We start from the raw sequence: 22795 nt of genomic DNA, 5'->3' as shown, positions 1-22795 counted from the left end.
TGTTTCATCTTAACACTGTTTCAACTCATTTTGAGCTTGAAACAGTGAAACTGAAATGAAACAAAGGGCTTCAAAGCAGCCTCAAAACGAAATTAGGGCAGTTGAAATGTTTCAAAAGTTTCGAAACATTTCGAGTTTCGAAGCAGCCCGGCTGAGTTCCCCTCCCCAGCACTGTGATGCGCTGAGTTCCCTTCCCCAACCCGAATGAAACGTTGAAACAGCGTCGAAACAGCAAAACCGTTTTGACAAAACAGAACGGAACAGTGTTTTCAAAACAAAACAAAACTTGAAACAAAACACTGTTCTGCTGAAACGGATGTCAAAGCGGAATGCTGCTGTTTCACACAGCCCTAGTGTCCATCCAGTTCCAAGGGTCAAGTGCACACATCCAAAAGAGCACCATCATAGACACTGGCTTCCTTATTTTGGAAACTTTATCAGGAGTGTGAATCCCAAGTGCTGTCCTATTTTAGAGACAGAATGAATCTCTAAAACATTGCTGAGTACAAGTGACTTTTTTTTTTAGGAACATTACTGAGTCCAAGTGGCTACAAGCCACGTTGCTTGGATCCTCCAAGATATTGCCAAACCATCTGGTTCAAACCCTGAATTGTGACACTTTCCTCCACTTCCTGTTTAACTGTCTCATTAAGAAAACCAGCTCTTCTGTTAGCAGTAGTAACACACAGGAATATAAAACAATTATTTGGAAAAGTAGAAGTGTGGATTTCATTCAGAAGAACTAAGAAAGGGTTTGTGCAATGACTTTGGTGCTGAACATATTCTTATTTCTAGCCTGGTGAGCTAAAACAACCTTTTATACTTGCTCCGCTTCCATAAATCTCTTGTCCAGTGCTAGCCAGATCTAACATACCAGGTGTATTGTTATCTGTATAGGTCTCAACACAGCCAGTTCCACAGGAGCCCAATAGAAAAGATTATGAACCATATCAGCCGTTTCAGAATTCGACAAGAAACTATGATGAGTCCTTCTTTGAGGACCAAGTGCATCATCGCCCCCCTGCAAGTGAATATAACATGCACCTGGGACTAAAGTCAACCGGCAACTACGTCGACTTCTATTCAGCTGCTCGTCCCTACAGTGAACTTAACTATGAAACAAGCCACTATCCAGCCTCTCCAGATTCCTGGGTTTGAGGCTTGGGCAAGAAACAGAAGCTCCAGGAACTGTGCATGTGCATGCATACCACAAGACATTTTTTTCCTGCAAATTTAGTTTGTTAAAGCCTGTTCCATAGGAAGGCCCTGGTAACCAGTATGGAAAAATTTAAGAGATTTTAGAAGGCTAAAAGAAATGCAAGTTAAATATGGAAGTCATTAGAAAGAAATATATATATACAAATATATATTACAGTGTGGGACAACTTTACTGTTGTCTTATAGAGTCTAAAATAACAGTGCTGTGTACTGAATGTGGCTGAAGGAAGGAGGGAGAATATGACAGTGGATGTGGGTCAAGAGTTAAGCACAAGAAACTGAGCAGCTTATGTACTTTATGGGGAACAGCTTCTCACACTTTGTTTAATATCCTCGTTCATTGTGAATCTAGGCTTCAAGTTGCATTTGGGGTTTCCTCTGTACAGCAAGATGTTTCTTGCCTTTTGTTAATGCATTGTTGTAAAGTATTTGATGTACATTACAGATAAAAAAAACGAGTGCATTGTGTATATTACACCAATGCCACAGTGTTTCTTCATCTATGGTTCTAAATATTGCTTCAATTTCAAAATTTTGGAAGATGTATGAATTTCCAGGGTTTTTTTTGTTTTCTTTTCCCCAGTGCGTTTTAACAAAAAACAAAAAGGAATATTTAGCAGTATTGTTCGTTCTGATATGTGAATTTGTTTGTGGCAACTAAAAAAAGGCATTCAGCAGTTTCTGACAGTTAACATTCATCATTCCACACTCCTTGTCAACAAAGTGCTTTTTCACTGCCTAAAATTTTAGATGTAGATATTTGAAATAGATTTTTTCATTTATACCAGTTTTCTTTATGATGATACAGTGTTAAAAGAAAATAAATTACAATTGATCTGTCATCCATATTTGCTAAGAATGTCTATTTCCAAGAACTGAACATACAAAATACACATTCTTGCTTGTGTGCACGTACGTCTGTGTGTGCATAATATTCTGTGAGTGTATGTGTGTATGTGTGTGGTGTACAAGTTATTTTCATCTGCTGTTCTCCTTGTTCAAGCTTTATTTTATTTTTTATTTGATATTTTTTACAGTGGAAACTCCAACATGTAATTTCCCCTCAACCACAGTATTCACCATTGACAGTGATTCCAAACATTAGGCCAGTTCCAAGTAGAAGGTTTCCAAACTTTCATCCATTTCTTCATTCCTGGGGTCATTCCCTTTAAGGGTCCCTTCCTCTCTACAGCCACCTAGAAGAGCAAGAGCTCAAGGCAGATGTGGTGCTTTCTCTCCATCTTCCTGAAGGAAGGGAGAATGTCAAGTCATAAAGACCCACATGGTTAATTCTTACATCTGGCTGAGGGCCCAGCACTGAGACATTAGGACATTTTTATCACAGCAAAACAAAACCATTCCTCTGATAGAAAACGAGTGATCATTTCTTTACAATTTAGAGCGTGGATAAAAATACTGTTAATAAAAGATAGTGAACGCATTTAAAAATGTGGAGCAAAAGGAAGGATATCCATGTCCCTCCAGAGTTTAGAATAAAAATTTGATTCTACATTATAAAATATTCACATCATCCAGCTAACAATGTTATAATGTATGGTCTTCACACAATTAGAACCACCACAAGTGGAATATTTGTTAATTACTTAATTTGTTTTAGGATACAAATATTTCTGTGATTATTCACTGTAAGAGTCTCAGCGTTGTTTGAATTATATCCCAGAGGTGGAAAAATCTTTCTCAAATCATTACCTGTACCACAGGCTAGAAATCGTACAGGTTATTGGTGGAAGTATTGTGATGTAGACTTGGTTTATCAGTAACCTAGTGCAGTAGCCGAAACTCTTTGGCAGTGTACAGTGTCTCCTCTTTGTAAACAGGGAAAATTGCATGCAGAAAAAAATTAAATATAAAAGGGAGGGGCACTGTGGGCCAGATGTATATTGAGTTAGATGCAAATATTATTCATAGTTTTGGACACAGGCTGTTTATATTTTCTTTATTAAATTGATTTGAATAAGTAACATTTGCAGTGCTCTTTTGAACAAAGCACATTTTCAGTATTAAAGAACTGTTTTTTATTTGAAAAGAACATACCATAACCCAGAACTTGAAGTGCATCCTGATTAACTATAATCACCAGACTTCTATCGCCTGAAGCAAGTTCCTAAATAGGCCTAAGGCACCCTAGCTACAGCACAAAAGGCATAAAATTGTTGCAAAATGGGTTTATTTCAATTCTTCAGGCTGTGAAAATGCCCATGTTGCCCCCTCTCAGTTTTCTTAATGAAGCAATTCTCAAATAAGTAATAGATACTGAATTAAAGCCACACAGTGTCACAAGACTCTTTTTGTCCATGGTTTGTTGTATTTTGTTTCCATACTTTGGCAGTGGCAAGTGCTCAAACTAGTGACATTTGTTCTTGCTATATTGGGTCTTGGGAAAGTGTTTCTTTCCAGCCCTGGCAATCTAGTGCCAGCTCCCATTACAAATCCAGTATGGAGGATGCATTTTTTTAATATGGGGGGAGGGGGTTAAAAATATTATACCCCATTGCTGTTCCCTTCAGACATGTAATAGACCACAAAAAAAGCAAAAGAGGCAATGTTCCAAAAATGAATAAAATGCATTTGTTGTACTGTCAAATGTTGGACTTTTTTTTAAAACAAGCTTCATATTAGAATCTTGATCAGTGGTGTAGAGCTATCTAAATATCATTGTTTTGTTAAACTGTTCTTTATGGGCTGGAAGGAATGGTTAACCTGTCTCAAGACTAATAAATTTGTACCAACTTGACCAATATTATTTTTTTCAAAAAAGGAATTAAATCAAATGTGTATTCAATACTTTAAAAAACAATCTAAATTACTATATTAACACTGAATGTACATTTTTATTTTAAAAACATATTTCAGCAAGAAAAATTAATGGTAGCATAAAATTGCATAAAAGAACTATAAAATTATAGATTGCCAAAAACTGTGTTTTGCTGTACGTGTTGCTAGCATGTACAGAGATTAACTTATATTAACCTTTTTATTATTAAAGTCTACTGTAATGTGGAGTACTGCTGTTCATGATGCAATGTCCTTAAACTTGAAAGCAAAAGTTATGACTCACTAGTGAGCTGCTTCTTTGTCAGGAACACCGTGTTAAATATTTCCTGCACATGACCTACTTTGTTATTCATTACATAGCTATGCACTTTCACTTCTACAGGTAAAACAACTGACAGGAAAAAATGGAGTGTTTTGAGGCTTGGGGGTTTGGTCCCAACACAACCCTATATTGCTTCTGAGCTAAACCTTTTGTATAGAACAAAACGAACTAACGTGAGAAAACCTTGATATAAGAGCTCTAAGCCATAGAGTATTCAAATATTTATAACATATTCTGGCCAATGACTAATAAGCTTCTTAGATCAACTTATAATAATCTTTAGAAGATACCACTCTCTTAAGCTAAATAACAGAAAAGACAAAGTCTTTGATAAATACAAGGTGGCACTGTGAGAAACTACAGAATACACATTCTATCACCTTTTGAAGACAACTACACTTGCAGCCAGGTGCTGCTCCTGCTCAACCCCTCTACCATTATTATTTTATCCCTCTTACTGGGTTACTGGGAGGAAAAATTCCCTAATTACTGATTTACTACAAAGAGAGGAGCACAGAGAAGGAAAAGCAAGACCCCTACTAACTTTAGTTAGTCCATGAAAAGAGTGGGGCATCTTGTAATTACCAGGGATGGAAACTACCCACTGGGATTATTTTGTGTAGTTCAGGCATCAAATATTGCTAGCAGACCACTTTACTAAATATTGAACGGGAGGACTATGCTGGAACAAACCATCAGGCTGAAGTCTCAGCAGGTGACTAAGTGAAAGGGAAAGAGGACTTACAATAGAAGACTTTCAGCTGCAGCCTACCTAGGCAGCAAGCTGAGCAATGGAATAGCCTCTGTCTCAGGTCACCACATAAGGTCCCTGATGGAAACAAGTGACCAGTCCTGGCCCTTAGTGTTTAATCCCCATCGTCAGAATGGCCTCAACACCATGCTGTTACTCAAACCTCTGGTGTTAGATGCACAAGTGAAAGCTGTGAGTCATTCTTTTCTATAACTGCATGCATAATAGTCTAGCAAAATATCACCTGATTCCAAATTTGGTTTCAATAATGAATTGAATAATTCGATTCATTACACTTGATGTTTTAATATATTGACAATATGGTTTTCCTTCACCTTTTAACCAAAGACTCTGGGCAGGCCTCTCCTAGAAGAAAACATGAACCAGCCACTTGCCAAATGCACAGCTTTCACCTAAGACCTGATTCAAAATACATTGAGCCAATGGGAAGACTTCAATGAGCTGTGGATCAGGCCTCTAATTAAAATGAAGAGAAGCTGCTACTGACCCACAGGTGTATCATTTTCTTCTGCCCTGGCTACCCTACAAGGGGCTTCTGCTCATTTAACCAGGGTGACAATGCTACAGTAGTCAGGCTCCCTGGTGAGGACAGTTCTGTTCGGAGGAGGAGATTTCTGCTATCAGCATTGTACCAGCTCCCCAAGATGACAGAAACTCTAATGGGAAAAACTGCTGTCAACTAACAGAGATGGGTTCACACCATGCATTTTGCTGGCAAGGCTATGTCAACTGTAAGTGTGATCTCCTCAAGCTAGACATGCCAGTAGACAAAAGTTTGAATGCTGACTTCACCAAGAACTTTATAGTAAACACAATGGGAATTTATGCTTTACTAAGTGGCCAAGAAAGAAGACAGTAAGTAACTATTGCCTAGTACCCAATCTGTTTAACTCTGGGATCTGTAAGCAAAAAACCAGGAGTCTGTTTTATATGGGGAAGGGGGGCGGGTGAACTTTCTTAAGCAGCAGAGGGCCAAGTGGTTTGTCCTGATTATAGTCTCTTAATGACGTACCCACAATGGTGCTCCAAGTAACACCGAGCTGGATATGGTCCTATTCTGAGTATACAAAGAGACTGGCTGACTGATTTTTTACAAGTTTTCTATTCAATTTAGGTTTTAAAAAAATAATCAGGCAGAATGATAGAAAAGTTAGAAAATCATTAGGCTAAAAAAAGGCCTCAAGAACTGTATTACCCTCTTCAATGGTATTATTTCTATACTACCTACACTATACTAAATTACTTTAAAGATTCAGGGGAAGGTGACAAAATTGTGTGACTATTGCATTCCATTTGTGTAGGACAAGGCCAAAGGTATCAACCTCAAGCTCCAATACAGCCTGAGTAAACTCAGCTCTATATTTAAAGTCTGTAATACTTATGGAGTACACATCTCTTCAGCAATAGATCCAAGTAGCTGGATTACATAGACTTCAAGAGATCTCACTTTTTGTCAGTCCTCATTGGCAACCTCCGTGCGCTACAGTCAGCACGTCTGAAAATAACAGGACTGCGGGCTGAAATGAAGTCAGACTGGCTGTAGCAGTCAATCACAATAATTATAGGAGTCTTCTGCCTAAAATTTACAGTCTGCCATGAACAGAATATGGTTTCTCACTACATGAAAGGTGATAGTGAAAGACCTGAGCAAGTGTGATATCACTGAGGAGATCATGAAGGACTCAGAGGTACAGTTAACGCAAAGACAATGAAGGAGGCCTGGCCCTAAACAGAGCAATATGGTGGAAATATAGCCCAATAACCAAATACTAGGTGAAGCACTGAGCATTTTCCAGAAGGAGAGAATTTAGCCATTATTATTTTACCATTTCTGCCCTAGGTTTTTGACCATCTGTGAATTACTATATGAATTATAAGATGTTATTTCATTCACAGCTGCGGCAGAACTTCTCCACCTTGTTTTGTGTTTCTATTATTGGGTGTCAAAACTTACAACAGCTCTCTTAAGTCAAGTTGAGGTTTGAAGGGGTTCAGAATCATATAAAGTCAAAGACATAGTATGAAACTCCTTCACTGGGAAGGATGAGGGCAGGAAGACAGGCCAGTCAGGGTAAGGCCTGACAACAGGGGCCGTTTTTATGTAGAACAGTTTAAATATTCCATTTTTGCTAATGAGGGTCTCTGAGAGGAAGGAAAACTCAATGGTGATTTTTTTTTTTTATTGAATTTGTTCACTATATGATTACTCCTTTTTCTTGGTGTCACTCCTTTAAACAAATACTGAGGAGGATGCTTTTTAATGGTCTACCAGCCTTGGGCTCTCATTTAACCAACAGATGGTTTTGCAGTTTGGGTTGCAATGTTATCTGAAATACTGTGCATCTACTCATTTTCATGTATGTGCTGATTTATATGTTGTTCTCTGTAGGAGGGGTGATGAATACATTTCATTAATATGCTTTGTAATTTATTTATTTGATCATTTCATTTCATTCCCCTAAAGTTGATTGGAAAGATTAGTAAAATATGGACTGTATTATTTACACTAGGGACTAAAGTTTTGACTGCAATGTCTGCTAATTCATTGGAGACATTTATGAATTACAACAATAATCAAGTATTGCATAATTGCATATGCTGACTTCTTGTTGTTTCAAGAATATATCAAGGTATTGTGTAAAACTTATTAATAAGTTCAACATGACTTGAATTGTGGCTACCCACGATTCTACTATCTAACCCCCCATGGGCCAGCACAAGGACAAATGAGTCACTGAACTCTCTCCCTCATGACGTTTGCCTGGACATCTTTCATGAGCACTGTGACACCTTCCTACCTGGGCAGGCATTCACCAAATAAAACTAGGTTGAGATGTGGCTTATGGGGATTCTGTTTTATCTTGGTGGTCTAGTAAGCTATTTTGGTCCTCTTCAAACTTTTCTGTTTTTAATTTATTCTGTTTTCTTCTAGTCAGCCTTCCTGAGCCTTTATTGGGAAGTGTGGCATATACATCAAATAAATGAATAAACCAGAACTGCCCAGATCCAAATTCCATGAGGCCAAGCTACAGCTGTTCTAAGAGAGGAAGACTTTGCTCTAAAATTCACTTCCCCTTTTGGCCCATCAAAGCCTATGTTAGTGGATGCTTGATAGCATCGATGTTGCACAAGAGATGTCTTTTGAGACTATGAAGTCAAATCAGAATCAAGATTGTTCCAGAAAATAAAAGGAGGATTATTTATATGGGTTGTTTTTCTTTTTCTGGGTCATTCTCTTCCTTTTTACTCATTTCTTCCTTTTTCTGATTGACGCCTCCATTGAGTTTTAAGAGAAGGCTGTACCTGAAGCTGTGTCATTTACTGTAATTTGGACTCAGACCTAGGTATATCGCCCCAACAATGCAGCTGTTTTTCACTGTTAATAAAGGGGAAGGTATTTCATGTAAGAAAACAATCCTCCCATTTATTTCTGCTAATGGGTTAAGTAAGTAGCCTTTTTTTTATCAGTCATATTTGGGAACATAACTGTGTAACCTTGAATTTTTCATAAAAGCTTTTGGTTCTTTCAAGGACGTGCTAAGTCAAGTCATCCAACTTTGCCTCCAATATTTGCATATTAAAGAACCGTTCTTCTTGTAGAAAAGAGATGTGCATGCAGTCCTTGGCTTTTGATGCTAACCATGAGGCAGGAGAAAGTTAGAGAAAATCAGCTGAAGAAAAATGTATATATTTTTACTAGAGATCTAATAAGCAGTTCTAGTCACAGGAATTAAATGCTTGAAGAGAGTGTCCTGTATTTCTTAGGATTTTGTCTTCTAGTAACTGCTCTAAAATAAACATGTTAATGGAAGTACCTGATCTGATATATGCTTTTTTGAGCTGTATTGAAAGATCACAAACTGTTCAATAAATCATTGAAAAAATGCATTATAAAACCATCTCCAGAATCTACATGCACACACATATATAATGGAAATTTTGGTACAGATGCCCAAGATGGGCTGGATTTTAATATTTATCAAACAAAGTGGCCAAGGCTAAGGCTGATTAACATATCTATCAGTGTAGGGAATCTTTTCCACATGGCACCTTTCAGGAGCACTCCATACATACATACTGACATCAGATTGCATTGGTTTTACACTTCCGTCCTGAGGCTTTTGCTCCACCTGGAGGTAAAATATAAGAACTGAGGAAATATTCTGCCTCTTAATTTGCATATACAATGCCCACGCTTGTGGCAGACTGTCACAGAGAAGTAAAGCTAGAAGGGACCTTAAGAGATCATCAGTCCAACCAGAGATCAAACCTGTGACCTAGCATCATGCTCTAACCAGCTGATAAACCAGGAAGACTAAAGTCTCTATATCTGCTGGCCTGTGTAACTTGCACATATTGCAGGAGTTGCGTGTCCTCCATATTGAACAATATGAGATTCCCTCACATTCTGCGCTGCTTATCTGTAACACATTTGGTGGCCAGTGGCAGGTACCCAAAAGGGGCAACAGTGATCTTCTTCTTCCTTCTTGCCTGCTCAAAGTTGGTTATATCTATGATCTTCTGCCACAACTCACTGTTTTATGACAGGGCTTCCTGCCAGTTGGCCTCTTTGAAGTCCACTGATACCTGTGCAGTACCACATATTTAGTCTGCCACCTAATTGTCTTCCACAATTATTGCAAGGGCAATAATAATCACACTAAGTAGAGCCCTCGTGTCTTTGTAGGACTGGTCCATACTCACATTGCCTAGCCTCCCTTATTACCTGGAGCAACCTGCATAAGCCCCTTCACCTCCTCATTTCATTTCCTACCATGAGGCGCCCAGCGATTTGTGTGCATCAACTTCACCATTTCTGTGAAGAAGATCATATACTGGCTCCTTCTCTTCTGGCTGGCCAGGTCTTTGCTCAGTAGGTGAGGATGGGTTGGGTTAGTAGACTTCACTTTTCAATTTTACTGGCATTATTTCTATATCTATGATGGTCACAGATAGTGACAATGAATAGTGAAGTCAGAAACTGAAATCACCTCCTGACTCTCAGCCTTGTGCTTTCCCCACAAAACAGTCTTTTTAGGGAATCCATGATATGAGCGCTTCTGAGTTCTATGCCTGTCTCTGTTATCGTATGTTTTTGTGGTGATGGTAGCCCCTTCCTCCTTTATTTCTTCACCTGGGAGATGGGAATAATAATATATACTTCGCAGAGCTGTTGTAAGGAGTAATTAGCTAATGTTCATATGTCACTTTAAATTGCAAAGCCTAGATTCTTGGCCAGAAGCAATCATTATTTCTGATCTTTAGCACAGCACAGGCCTTGGAATCTCCCCCAGCCATTTCTGTATCAAGCCCACAACTTCTGGATGAGTTATAATATACACATTCCTGACTTAAAGCCTGCCAATGATAGAGAATCCATCAGATTCCCTAGTTATATGCCAGTGCTTAATTACCCTCTCTGTTAAAAATGCACACATTATTTGTGAGAGAATAAAATCATTATCATACCTCTTTCTTTGGTTCCCTTTTTTTCTTTTTCTTTTTCTTTTTTTGGTATCTCAGCAGAATGAAAGGAACAGAAAAAGAGTCTTTTAAAAAAAAGACCTCAGTCATTGTCTCCGTGTTGCAATGATCAGTAGTCTCAATGGGCTTACATGCACATGCAGAGCAGCCAATAAAGATGCACAAGAAAGGAGCAGGAGTAATTGTAAACAGATCTGAAGTGTGTCATTTGACTTACACGCAGATTTAATTCTGCAGCAATTCTTTGACAAGGTAACTTAATTTGTTGCCAGATGAATAAAGGAAACCGTAAAGATACACAAGTTCTGAAAGAGTATCACAGCATTGTCCCCTTTGCTTTTTTTATTCTGCGGGCAAATTCTAGCTAACATACATTTTGCCAGAAGACTAAAACTTGTCAGTGAAGTTCGTAGTCCAGATGTGAATTTCACTTGTAGGAAACTGGATACTTAAGTAGGGTAGCCCCACTTTAAAAAAAAAAAAAAAGAAGAGAAAAAAAGCAAAAACTGCAGCTTAATTTCTAAAGGACTAGCCTCAAGATTGACAGTTTCCAGTTTTGATAAGTGAATGTGAAATGTCAAATAGAGGGAAATCAATCTAGCTCCTAATAAGCAAGAATCAAATTACCTGCCTGGCATGGGGAGGAGGGTATCGAGTTTGTTGAACATTTGCAAAGAATTATGATTCAAAATCCACTTTCCCTTTCCATGTGGTTCAAGAAAATTATGCAGTGATTGATAATACAATTCCCTGTGTAAGTGGGATACCAGCCTACCTTCATTTAAATCTGCCATCTGGTGGTTGGAGCTAGGGTTGGGAAGCTGTAACCTGAGACTCTATTCCTGGCTCTGCCTTTGATTTGCTGTGAGGATGGGGGTTTAGGCCAGTCAGGTAGGCCTAATCCTGCAGGTGTTTACAGATATGAACAGCTTTACACATGTGAGTAATACAGAACTCAAAGAGGATACTCACATAAATAAAGTTACTCAGGTACATACCCATTTGTAGGATCAGAGCCTTCATTTCTCTCTGCCTTGTCTTCTGATCCTGTAAAATGTGTATAATAATACTCCCATACCTGAAAGCTAAAGAGGGCATTGTGCCCTGTGTAGGCCCCTTTCAGTAAAATACCTTCAGGCATTATTTGTGGCAATCTCAATCCTATCTTTCTTCTTTCTGGGAAGCTGATCCAGAATCATCTGCTCCCCACAGCTCAAACACCAGACATGATTTTTATCCTCCAAGCATATGACATGCCTGCTTTGGACCTGATGCTGAATGATGCAGAGAAATCTCAACTCCTGATGCTGAATGATGCTGAGAAATCTCAACTGGTTTCTGAAAGAGGTGATGAAATTCACAGCACTCAGTCCAAAATTGAGTAATGCAACATATTTCAGCCTGCATGCACATATAGGTTATGTCTTTTAAACTACTTTCCTTCTAATATAAAAGTTGGCCAATAAAGGAGCTTATCATTTCTCTTTTGAGGCTTTCATAGCTTCCGGGCTAACCAAGTAATACTTTCTGTGACAAGGGAAGCATATTGTACTGACAAGAGGAAACACACTTCTGGTACAATCAATTCCCACCAGAAATTTTGAAAGTCGGAGTCTTTTGACCACAGGCTGGGAATTTTTTTACCCTTGGTTTAAAAAGAATGGATTTTGCTCCAGTAACTTACCATTTATTATTGTATATGCTGCCATCCTATCTATTTTGGCCCATGGGAAGTTCTCTCTCTCTATGTATATAACAGTACCATTTGCTCAGCTATACTTAAGGGTCTGTCAGTTTTTCCATTAAAAACCCTTATTTGTAGACTCAGCTATAAAATGTCACTCCTGTCTGATACGTGGCAAATGATATTTCCCTCATGAACGATTTTATTATATATATGGATAGCTATATATATAAATACACACAGACATGACACATTAGCTACTATTTCTAGCTATAAAACTCCATCTCTACTAAAGGGTAAACTATGCTTAAGCAGTTAGTGTTATTCAGATGTTTGCTTCCACAGTCTAAAATTGTCTGTCTTCAATTATCAGCATTTCACAGGTTATCTGTAGCATGAACAGTCCCACTGAAGTCAATCTGAAGCTTGTCTGTCAGTGTCTGAAAGACCAGAACCAAAATGCAGACCTTCAACTTTGGTTATTATTGGTAACAAACCCAGAACAATAGAAATCTTTAAAACTATTGCATTTTGGCATTTCAGTTTCTGGTTGTAGGCACTAATTGTTTTCAATGAAAATTTCATTAAGATTTTACAGCATGTTGTCCTCATGCCCATGTAGAGCAGCTGGCATTGGATCTCTAAATATTCATCTGTCTCTGTCTGGACAGAAATCAGCTCTTTTTTTTTTCTTTTTAATGAAGGAAGAAACTGCATTAAAATAACACTGAAAGTTTATTCAAAAGGAGCAGAGCCAAAAAATTCAGAGGCAAAGCTAGAACAGCTTCCTTAACTGCATTAACTTTGTCTAAGTAAAGGGGAAGAAAAGGAGGAAGGAGGGTACCGGACTACTGAATGATTCCACATTATCATATGTATAACACGTGCATTTCAAATGTCTGGGCAGTTGGCTTAGAACTACTCCTAGGACATTGGTAATTCACTGTCATGCCTGTGCCCTTATAAACGTAATTTTATCTACAGATTCATAATAAGGTCACCAAGCAAAACTACGAATAGCATGGGGTATTAATGATCTCCACAGAGAGAGGGGGCTTATATAGGAAAACAACTAAGTTGCCAAAAAGCTACCTCTATAGGTCTGAAAGTTATTTATAAAGGAAAATGATCATTGCTATCCCTGTGTTCTGTGAAGAAACTCATGGAGAGAACAGAAATTCATTGCTTAATTTATTAAATCATTGGGATTCTAAAGCTATGTCTGCACAGTCAATTTATCATTCTCAACACCGACACCCCGCCTTTACTCCTCAGACTGTTCCTAAACCAGAAGCAGTATAGACTTATCCAGGAAGTGTCGTAAGTAGGCTAATTAGCTTGGGTGCAGGCTAATTAGTGTTATTACTCAGGAGTGCTATTAGCTCACCCAAAGCACCCCACTGATGCAGTTACTCACCACCCTATGGAATAGGTAGCATGCAAGACTATGCATTTGAGGGCATTCTTGCCAGTCATTGAAGTTTACTCCATAGACACATCCTGAAGTGAATGGGACTGAAAAGAGAGTCAGATAAAGCATCTGCAAGATCAAGCATTAAGAGATGAGACTCAGAAGAAGCAAGATACTCACAGGAAGCACAGGCCAAAATCTGGAACCAGCTTCCCAGGGAAGTAGTCATTGCCCCTACCTTGGACAAATTCAAGAGGAGGTTGGATGATCACCTGTCTGGGGTCTTGTGAACGCAGCATTCATTCGTGCCGGTGGCAGGGGGTCAGTCTAGATGATCTGTTCAGGTCCCTCCTGACCCAAGCTACTATGAAACTATGAAGTTCTGCAATCCCTCTGAAATTTCTCTAAAGATCAAGGCAGGTGGATATGCTCCCGACAGTCATAGTTTTGAATTGGTCTCAGCTAATTCAGTTACTTAAACTTATTTATCACAGTGTAATGTATAATTCCTGGACTAGCAACAGTATTACAATCCAAATAATATATTCCATGTAGAGCCCAAGCAAGTGGTTGTCCACACTACATATTATTCCTTTAACCCCCAGATATCAGCCAAAAGTTAGGGACATCTGCACAATGCATGGGATGTGTCTCCAAGTCTTGGTATAGACATTCAAAAAGCCTGAGGGAGAATCAATTTAAGTTATGTAGTTTTCTGTAAGCAGCATAGTTTAGATGGGTAGTGAACAAAACACACATTCACTCTTTGGTGTGGGGATAAAAGGGAGGGCAAATTTAGGTCAGATTCTGCCATTTTTAAACTAGTCTATGCATGGTGAACTTCTGTTCTGTTATGGGTATAGGCCAGTTTCCAGTCTCCAGTAAGAGTGTAATGTCTGTATCTGAAAAAGTAGTGAAGCTCCAACAAAGCCATTCTCCCATGTTTCACCCTCCCAGTCCTGTGGAAGAACTGCAGGGTACAGGGAGCGCTCCACAGAAAAATAGATACAATCAGAAGACCAGACCCCATTAAACACATTCTCTCACTATCACCTCTTCCACTTGTACATGCAAATAAAGGCATCAGCAGACTCCCCAGCTTGGGAGAATTTGGGATGCGTATCTGGGATGGCCCCTGCATTTGCAACATCTCTATAAATATTTGTCTTAATAAAGAAAGGATTTTGTTTTATAATCATATACAGTCCTTATATATTATTGCCTTGTATTTAAAACATGAAATATGTTGTCAAGTTCCACAGCAAAGGAAACAAAGCAATAGCTAGAAATAGAGCAAACCAGCAGCTTGGAGAGATGCAGACTCCTGGGAATACTGTATTTTCAGACAAAAAAATCTTAGACTTACATGGAAGCAATGGGAAGAAGAACTGAGTCTATAGACAAAGCAAACCACAGGGGACAAAGATGAGGAAAAATGAAGATAAAACTTTTTACTGTCTATGTGTGAGGAAAAAGATGAAAGTGAATTAGAAGCTGTTGCCAAGAAAAATGTCAGAAACTGACAAAAGCATTGAGTACTGTGAATCCAGATAGGATAACTCTGTAGAGAGATACTATTTGTTTTTGGTTTTCTTTTTTTTAAACATGTAGCCAAGAAGCAGAAGCTGGGACCTCATGCACCTACAAATGACTCTAGAGATATACAAATTTTCCTAATTTGGAAAAGGAATATTTGCGGGACACATGGTACAAAGTTACAGGAGAAAGTGTTGAGGGAAATAAATCTAATCTTAACAAAATGACTCCAAATAGCAAAAAGAGAAAAAAACTGCCCAGGGAAATGATCAAAACAACAGCCAGAAATAAGCACACAGACATTGTGTCAATAAAAAGCAATAAAATATTAACATAAAGAGATCTAGATCATGTAAAATAGGTAATTCTTGCTATAAAAACTATTAGGTCAATACCACAAATATATCTTTAACATCTAAAATCCTGGGCTGCTGGGGGGGCTGGGGAGGTGGCATTTTAATTAGAGCAGTTCCCAAAGACCCACTCTAATTAAAACGCCTCGCTGTCATGTGTATTAAGCCCTCATGCATTTAAAAATGGCTGAGACACACTTTATTCATTCAATGAGATTTAGATAAAGCATTCCTGTGGCAATTTTTAAATGTGTGGGAGCTTATACACATGATGATGAGGCCACACTGGAGCATTCTAATTAGACCACTAACCGCCATGTGTATAGGCACCCCTGGAGCCTGAAGCTATGGTCAGGGCCTATTTAAGTTATTATTATATGCTAATTTACTTGAGACTGAGGAAGCAGCATGTGTATTGTTTTAAATGGGTACTTGCCATAAAATACAATGCACTCACTAGTTTTACCCAGGATGGCTGGACTTCCACAACAGCTGCTGCTATGAGATAGTCTAGCCAGGAGGTTGTAAAGGTATGGGTAACTATTGTATGAACTTTCACCAAAAGCCAAAGCGTTGCACATACTAGTGCATACCAATATAGTTCAGAGTGTTTGCACCAGAAGTGCTCCCTCAGAGATGATCTTCAAAACTCCCTTCAGAGTTCAAACAATAGATATGTCAGGAAATATAACACTGTTCATGAATGATGTGCTTCTGTATGCAATCAGAGAAGAGAAACACTGCCATTTACTTGTATGAACAGTCATATGGCACAAACAACAAAACTGAATATTCACACTGGCAAGTTCATGAACTGATTAGAAACTAAAATGTGTTCAAACAAACTGCTTGTTGGACCACACTCAATCACGGTCTGTTGATAGATAAATTACTAGCAGGAAAAAGGCTAAATATGTCATAAACTACTCACAACAACTAATTTGACCACTTCCCTTGTCACATTTAAGTATATGTTTTGACTAGACACAAGGCTCCAAGATATTTGAGTCTTACATATATTTCTCTGTGAAGTGATCAGCTTCCACCATCCTTGGATACAGCTATGGCTAATTAAAAATACCAGGTTCTTAAGTCATGTTTCTATGCTGAATTTAAACAGGTGCTTTCATCCTTGGGCTTCCTACATCATCAAGTGCATAGAAGAGAAAGCCAGGCAAGGTGTACCAGCTACCCCTTCCTGGAATTTGTTTTAAGGCTTAGAAGTAGGGTGACCATATATCCCATTTTAGCCAGGACAGTCCTGGATTTCTGAAGCTTATCCTGGCTGCCTGTTGGGAATAATAATGGAAAACCTGGAAATGCAGGGGCATGGGGCACAGACTGGCCAGGAGCCTAGCTGGACCCTGTCCGGCATGGAGCCCGGCCCACACCAACTTGAGAAGAGGCGGGGGAAGGTGTCCCAGATTTCCCAGATGATGTCCTGGATTTCCAGGATTTCAATATGGCCAGCCTACTTAGAAGTAAAAATACCACTTTAGGCATCATCATGCTTCATAGCGTGCCTGACAATTGGCCTAAATGATGAGCATCACCATGCCTGGTGATGGTGACGTCTTTTACCATAGACACGGTTGTTATCTGGCATTCTTAAAAGATATCCTAGGCTCCTGACACGTGTTACACTTAATGAACTTGTTAATCATGTCTTCAGTAGAGACCTAGCCACCCATTTCGTTCAATTAACGATGTAATAAGAACAGGAAAAAAGTGACAAAGTTATTACACAAAATGTGTAATATCTTCTTATCACGCCTTTAACTGAACCTATGGCCAGTGCGCCCAGCCTCCGGAGCACACAGGAATGTGCCCCAGAGGCTGAGTGCACTGGTCAGCTGATCGAGGGACCCAGCTGGGAGAGCACAGTGCCAGAGCTTCCACCTCCCGATCAACTGCCAGAGCTCCCAGTTGTGTGAGCACAGGGTGTTGTGCCCCCTTGCAGCTAGGAGCTCCAAACACTGACATGGCTCCCAGCCACAGGAGTGAAGATTGCCAGTGCATGGACAGAAAGTTTCCCCTGTACTGGCAATATGGCATACTGGGATCTGATGGCCAATCCGACAATGATGTGTGCTGCCAGGCACATGTGGTATAGCTGGAGGTGCGATTGTGGGGAACCTAAATCAGATCCCCACAATTTAAAACATCTGCCAGTAGCCCTATATATGTCCATTTGTTTTATTTTGCTCTGCGTGTGGTGATGAGTAGGTACTTGTGCCCAGTCTAGGACCAGTTCTTCATGTACTCTGTTTTACTTTCACTATGCAAATTAGACACCAATAATTAAATTCTACATATGGAAAATTTATAAATTTGTTATAATTCTGCAAATGTAGAATCTAATTATTGCTTATTTGCCTTGAATTTGTCCCCTTCCAACTCCTTTTTTCAGATTTCATTTCCAGGGCCAAATTATTTCTGAATTAAGTTCCAAATTTCAGCTAAGCAGAGCTCATTCATTCAATTATGTGTGGTGGTAGAACTGGCAAATATCCTACTTATCAGACTCACTAGCCTGGGGCTTCAGATACTCCCAAACTCATAACAGGCATCCTATGTCCAAGCCCCAAGGCCAGAGGCCTTGGGGTTCGGATGCCTTCCAGTGTTGGTTGCCCAAAGACAAAAGGCCTAAGGAGCAAACTAGAGAGAAAGTCCAAGACCAGTCCCCCATCACCATAAATTATGTAGCCAAGAACCTTGTATTTGGAGGCATTTGTAGGAGGCCAATAAAACCCAAAACAAAACAAACAAAAAGATTGTTCCTATCAGCATATTTGCCCAATGTGAGCTATTTATTTAATACTCATGCTCAGTGTTGGCTGCTTTCAATCAACTTCATAGTTGGGTTCCATTGCTGAGAACATGCTGCTTTTGGCAGCCATTTAACGACAGGCAATGTATTTAGTGAGATTTCCTTGTATGTGATTATGAGAAGAGAAGTTTTTTCCCTCTGCCATTTGGGGGGGAAACCTTGTCTTGGAATCAAGTAAATGCAATATTTTTGCTAATCACATGGAATTCTACACTGAAGTGAAATTTTGCAACACGCCACTTGCTTTACCTGGTCTGAACTATTACTAGAACTAGATAGAGGAGTCAAATTCTTTTTGAAACCAAATCCAAATGTTTTCTGCTTGAACTCCTCCTTGTGCACACACACAACCCATCAAGACAGTTATTTCTGAATAGCCATGGCTGACATGGATGCTGCATGTTTCACCATACAAGCTGAACAGAACTAAAGTCCCTCACCTTTCTACTTACAATGTCACTGTGCTCTAACAGCTTAAGGAATCAATTTACAGACATTTTTTTCAGGAACCTCTAACTATCAAGTTGTCAAAACCCATTTCTTTTATCAAGTTGGTAACCTTGCAAATAAGAGCAATAGAGTTCAGACATTAAACTCTATTAAAATGACTTCTCTTACAAGATTTCCACAAGCTCAGCAAAGCTTGATCTAATTACTAGGGTCTTACAATGCAAAGATGAAGACAGTGTGAAACTGCTTAAAGAATGGTCTTATAAAAGAGGGTGAGAAAGAGGAGGGGAAAAAATTAAAAACCCAGCCACAAAGACAACATTTTAAGCTTAATTTTAAAAATACCCTTCACTGTAAAAAGGAAAATCTATTAAAGACTGGTGATATTAAAAGAGATCAGTGAAATATTTCTGAGCCCCTGATGCAACATCATTTAATGGCAGTTAAAATTTTAGCATTACCGTACACAATTCACCAGACAGAAGTGTAAAACAAATTTAATTACAGCGACAGAAATTCTATCCTCATCAAAACTAAAAACTCCTATGATATATTTACTCGATCATGTTTAAAATAAAAATCAGATCTGGTATCTACCAACCATCAATGCCACTGTGCAAATGCATGCTATTTCAAATATTTTATTTAAACTCAGAAAATAACAAAGAGCTCAAGAAACAAATGGGTCAGAGAGACTTTACTGAGGGAAGGAGGAGTTGTGAACCATCCCTTATTCTCTTCTATAATTGAACTTATGATGATGCCCTCTCCAGATCAGTAAAGATGGGGAGGGTTGCAGGGACTCTGCCTTATCCTGTTCCCAAAGACACTTTGGAGAGACGAGGGCCAGGAAGAAGAAATGCAAATCAAAGAGATTCCTTTTCAGGCACTGCCAGAGCTGGGGGCTAGGTCATGACTTTTATAAGCAGGGTTGGGACAATACCTTTTCCCCTCATGCTAGGTTCTCCCTCAGCTGGGAAATCCCCAGACTGCTTGGGATGAAACTTGTTAGTCCCAGAGATGCACCAGCTCAGTGCGGGAGCACTGAGTAGCACAGCAGGAAGGGGAAATGCAGGACCAAATCCCTTGAAAAAGACAATGCACCCCATTTGTGTTCCCAGTAAAACAGAAGACAGAAGGGAGGAAAAAACCCTGCTCGGTCTATTATAAATTATCATAAACCAGTCTAAAACTGTTACAGAACATAAGCTCAGGGCATATACACTGGTTTCGAAAAGACGGAACCTGATTTAAGATGGATCTGGATGAACGTAGTGTGGCAGGCTGGCCGGTGGCCTTACCAGCAGCCTGGATTGTTAGCTTGAGTTCAAATGGCCCAGGGTGATTTGTGGAGCATTTCCACTAATCAGGAGGAGGCAGGAGGCAAGCTTGCCCCACCCTGACCCAGAGGCAGGGTGAAGAAAGGACCTGAGGGGAAACTAGCCTCTCAGGCTTTCCTATTGGTCCATTTTCAATCTGGGGCCAGAGCCTCCAGAAGGGATAAAAGCCCATATGCCCAGCACATTGAGAGTTGTCCATGAGGGGCAATGAAGATGGGGCTTGTGAAGAGCTGGTAGAGTGGATCAGCAAGGCAGAGCAGTTGCCCCAGAAGAGTGTGCCACACAGCAAGCGGCTGTATCCCCAGCCCCGCTGTAGAGGGAGCCATGGTGTCTGTGCGCAGACCAGTGCACAGAGGGTCCAGGAGCAGACAGGACCCCAGCAGCTGCATGTGGCAGCATGGGTCCCCAACCCTGCACCACGCAGGAGCGACAATGCGCAGCTTTTTTGGTGCAAAGACCAGTGCATGGGGGCTGGTGGGGAGCTGATGGGAGCCCAGCAGCTGCATGAGGCAGTGCAGGTCCCCAACCCTGCATGAGGCAGGAGCTAGGCCATCAGTGCACAAAGCAGTGCACAGGACTATAGAGCTGACAGGTCAGCATAGCTGCACAAGGCAGTGCAGGGGTGCACAGGGTGGTGCACAGCAGGCTGAGAGAGGGGTGATAGGCCCTGGTGGCTGCACCAGGAAGCTCGGGCCTTCCTGCCACGAGCAGCAACTGGATGGGCTGACCACCCCTATAAGGAAGGACGCTGGGAGTCATGAGTTACCCAGAAAAGGGATTCCCACAGGGGAGGAGGGACCTTCCTCACTGTGGGTAATCAAGGGGAATCCCCTGAGGAGTGGGGACGATTCACCCTTGGGCACAGAAAGGAGTCTAGGGCTCCCCTGTTTGTTCAGGGTAGTGTCATAGTTATGAGTCCCTCCTAGTTGAGTAACCTGGGAGAGGCTAATGATGTTTTATTAGTTAACAGGATCTTTCCCTGGGTTGCCATTTCTTCCTTGGGCACAGCTGCTGTGCCATTGTTGTGGTCTAGTTCCTTATGCTGTTGGGATTCCTGTTGTAACCTGCGTTCTTATCGTTGTCCTGTAAAGGACTGTAAGCTGTTTTATATCTGAACTTATTGTATGGGTTATCTGTATATATGTGTATTTCATTTGATGTAACCTGATTGCGTATGTAAAATTCTTGTCCCATTATTGCCAGATATTCTTTTCATTGTTTGTTGATTAGCCTGTGTTTTATCATTAAGTGCTCCTTTGCTTGTTGCCTGAAGAGCCCTGTTGAGGAGGGCAGAGGCTGCAGATTAATCAGAGGGCCACAGAGGACTAGGCCTGTGCCTGAGTCAAGGGTTAACAAAGCTATCACCTTTGTAAATTTATATCTGTGAATAGCAGGCGTGTGGCAGAGCACCTGGAGTGCCTGCCACTTTAAGGTTTCTAGTTGGCAGTGGAGCAGCTGGCAGGTGGGTGCTAGCCTCATCAAGGCTGGCACATGACCCTAGGAGGACCCTGGGATTGGCTGAGGGGGCGGAGCAGCCTCCATTTTAACCCAGGCCCTCAGCTAGTGAAAGGGCAGTCTGTGCTGAGCAGGCCAGGAAACAATATGAGGTTGAGCTGCTCTTGGAATATGTTGGAGGTAAGGGCAGGAGCTATGGGGGTGATTTGGAGGCTCCTGGTCCTGGGTAAGACCTAAAACTGCACCCTGCTGGGGATGGGTAGTTTGGTGGGACTGTTCATGGTGGAATAGTCCCTGAGAACTGCCAGACCAGTTACCACTCCAGTGAAAGGCAAGGAGAGGTGCCTGAAAACCCCAGCCCCTGGACAGTTTACTCCCAAGGGAAGAGACCTGGGCCAGGCAAGCCTAGAAGGGAACACCTGAGCCCAGTGTTAGGGGCTAGGCACAGCAGCAGCCACCTGAGCCCCACAGGGTGGAAGACCCCAGTGTAGGGGGCCAAGCATGGCAGCAGTCACCTGAGCCCCACTGGGTAAAAGACCCCAGCAGCCCAGTGACAGGCTGGGAGTGTAAGCAGCCCAATGAGGGTTTGAGTATATAGAGTGCCCAGTTAAAGATGAGTAGTCCTAGTGAGGGAAAGAACCATTGACTTGGGGAACAGATATCATAGATGGGATAATATGGAAATACTAGATGTAACATAGAAACAGCTGCAAGGTACAGGACACATGTAAGGGGAGGTCAGAGTGTGTACATAGGCCTGGGCTATCAAGAGGTCAAACAATGGGCAGTCTCCTGCCTTTTAGGAATAACATTCATATTATTTTCATCAAAGTGTGGCAGGAGAGTGAGGTGGGGGCTTAACCCAGAGCAGGTGGGCAGCCAGCACCAAGACCCAGCCCTGAAAGGCCAGCCTGTTACAAAGTGCGTGCATGCCGGCCGGCCATCTGTTCTGGGCTAATACATGTGTGTGTATGTATATAGACATATGTACATAATTTCATGTTTGCAAGCTTTATATAATGCTGTATCATTAAACCTATAAATAGTTAAATATCACTGGGTTTTCTTGGTCTCTTAACAGCTCTGTAGGAAAAAGGTGAGTTGATCTGCAGCTAGGCAGCCACACTCTTTCTCCCCCCCCCCC

General features: G+C 40.6%; 1 protein-coding gene and 1 long non-coding RNA gene across 7 annotated transcripts in view; one reads left to right on the top strand and one right to left on the bottom strand.

Moving 5' to 3' along the window:
• CTNND2 (catenin delta 2) overlaps positions 1–3973 on the top strand; it is a 1155395-nt gene extending 1151422 nt beyond the window's left edge. For all 6 annotated transcript variants that reach the window (XM_019521196.1, XM_019521188.1, XM_019521179.1 and 3 more), the window contains one exon: positions 898–3973. In XM_019521196.1, the coding sequence (XP_019376741.1) occupies positions 898–1158 (261 nt within the window). In that variant the 3' untranslated portion in view covers positions 1159–3973. The remainder of the gene's footprint in view (positions 1–897) is intronic.
• Positions 3974–13041: 9068 nt separating this feature from the next.
• LOC109299245 overlaps positions 13042–22795 on the bottom strand; it is a 21793-nt gene continuing 12039 nt past the window's right edge. Inside the window, exons 2-3 of the long non-coding RNA XR_002097802.1 lie at positions 19202–19207; positions 13042–13051 (exon numbers count right to left, since the gene is read on the bottom strand). This is a non-coding gene — a long non-coding RNA (uncharacterized LOC109299245). The remainder of the gene's footprint in view (positions 13052–19201; positions 19208–22795) is intronic.

Source organism: Gavialis gangeticus, unplaced genomic scaffold, assembly GCF_001723915.1.
Source record: "Gavialis gangeticus isolate Ggan-Ray unplaced genomic scaffold, GavGan_comp1, whole genome shotgun sequence".
NCBI classification, from domain to species: Eukaryota; Metazoa; Chordata; order Crocodylia; family Gavialidae; genus Gavialis; species Gavialis gangeticus.
This window is presented reverse-complemented; position numbering and strand designations above follow the sequence as displayed.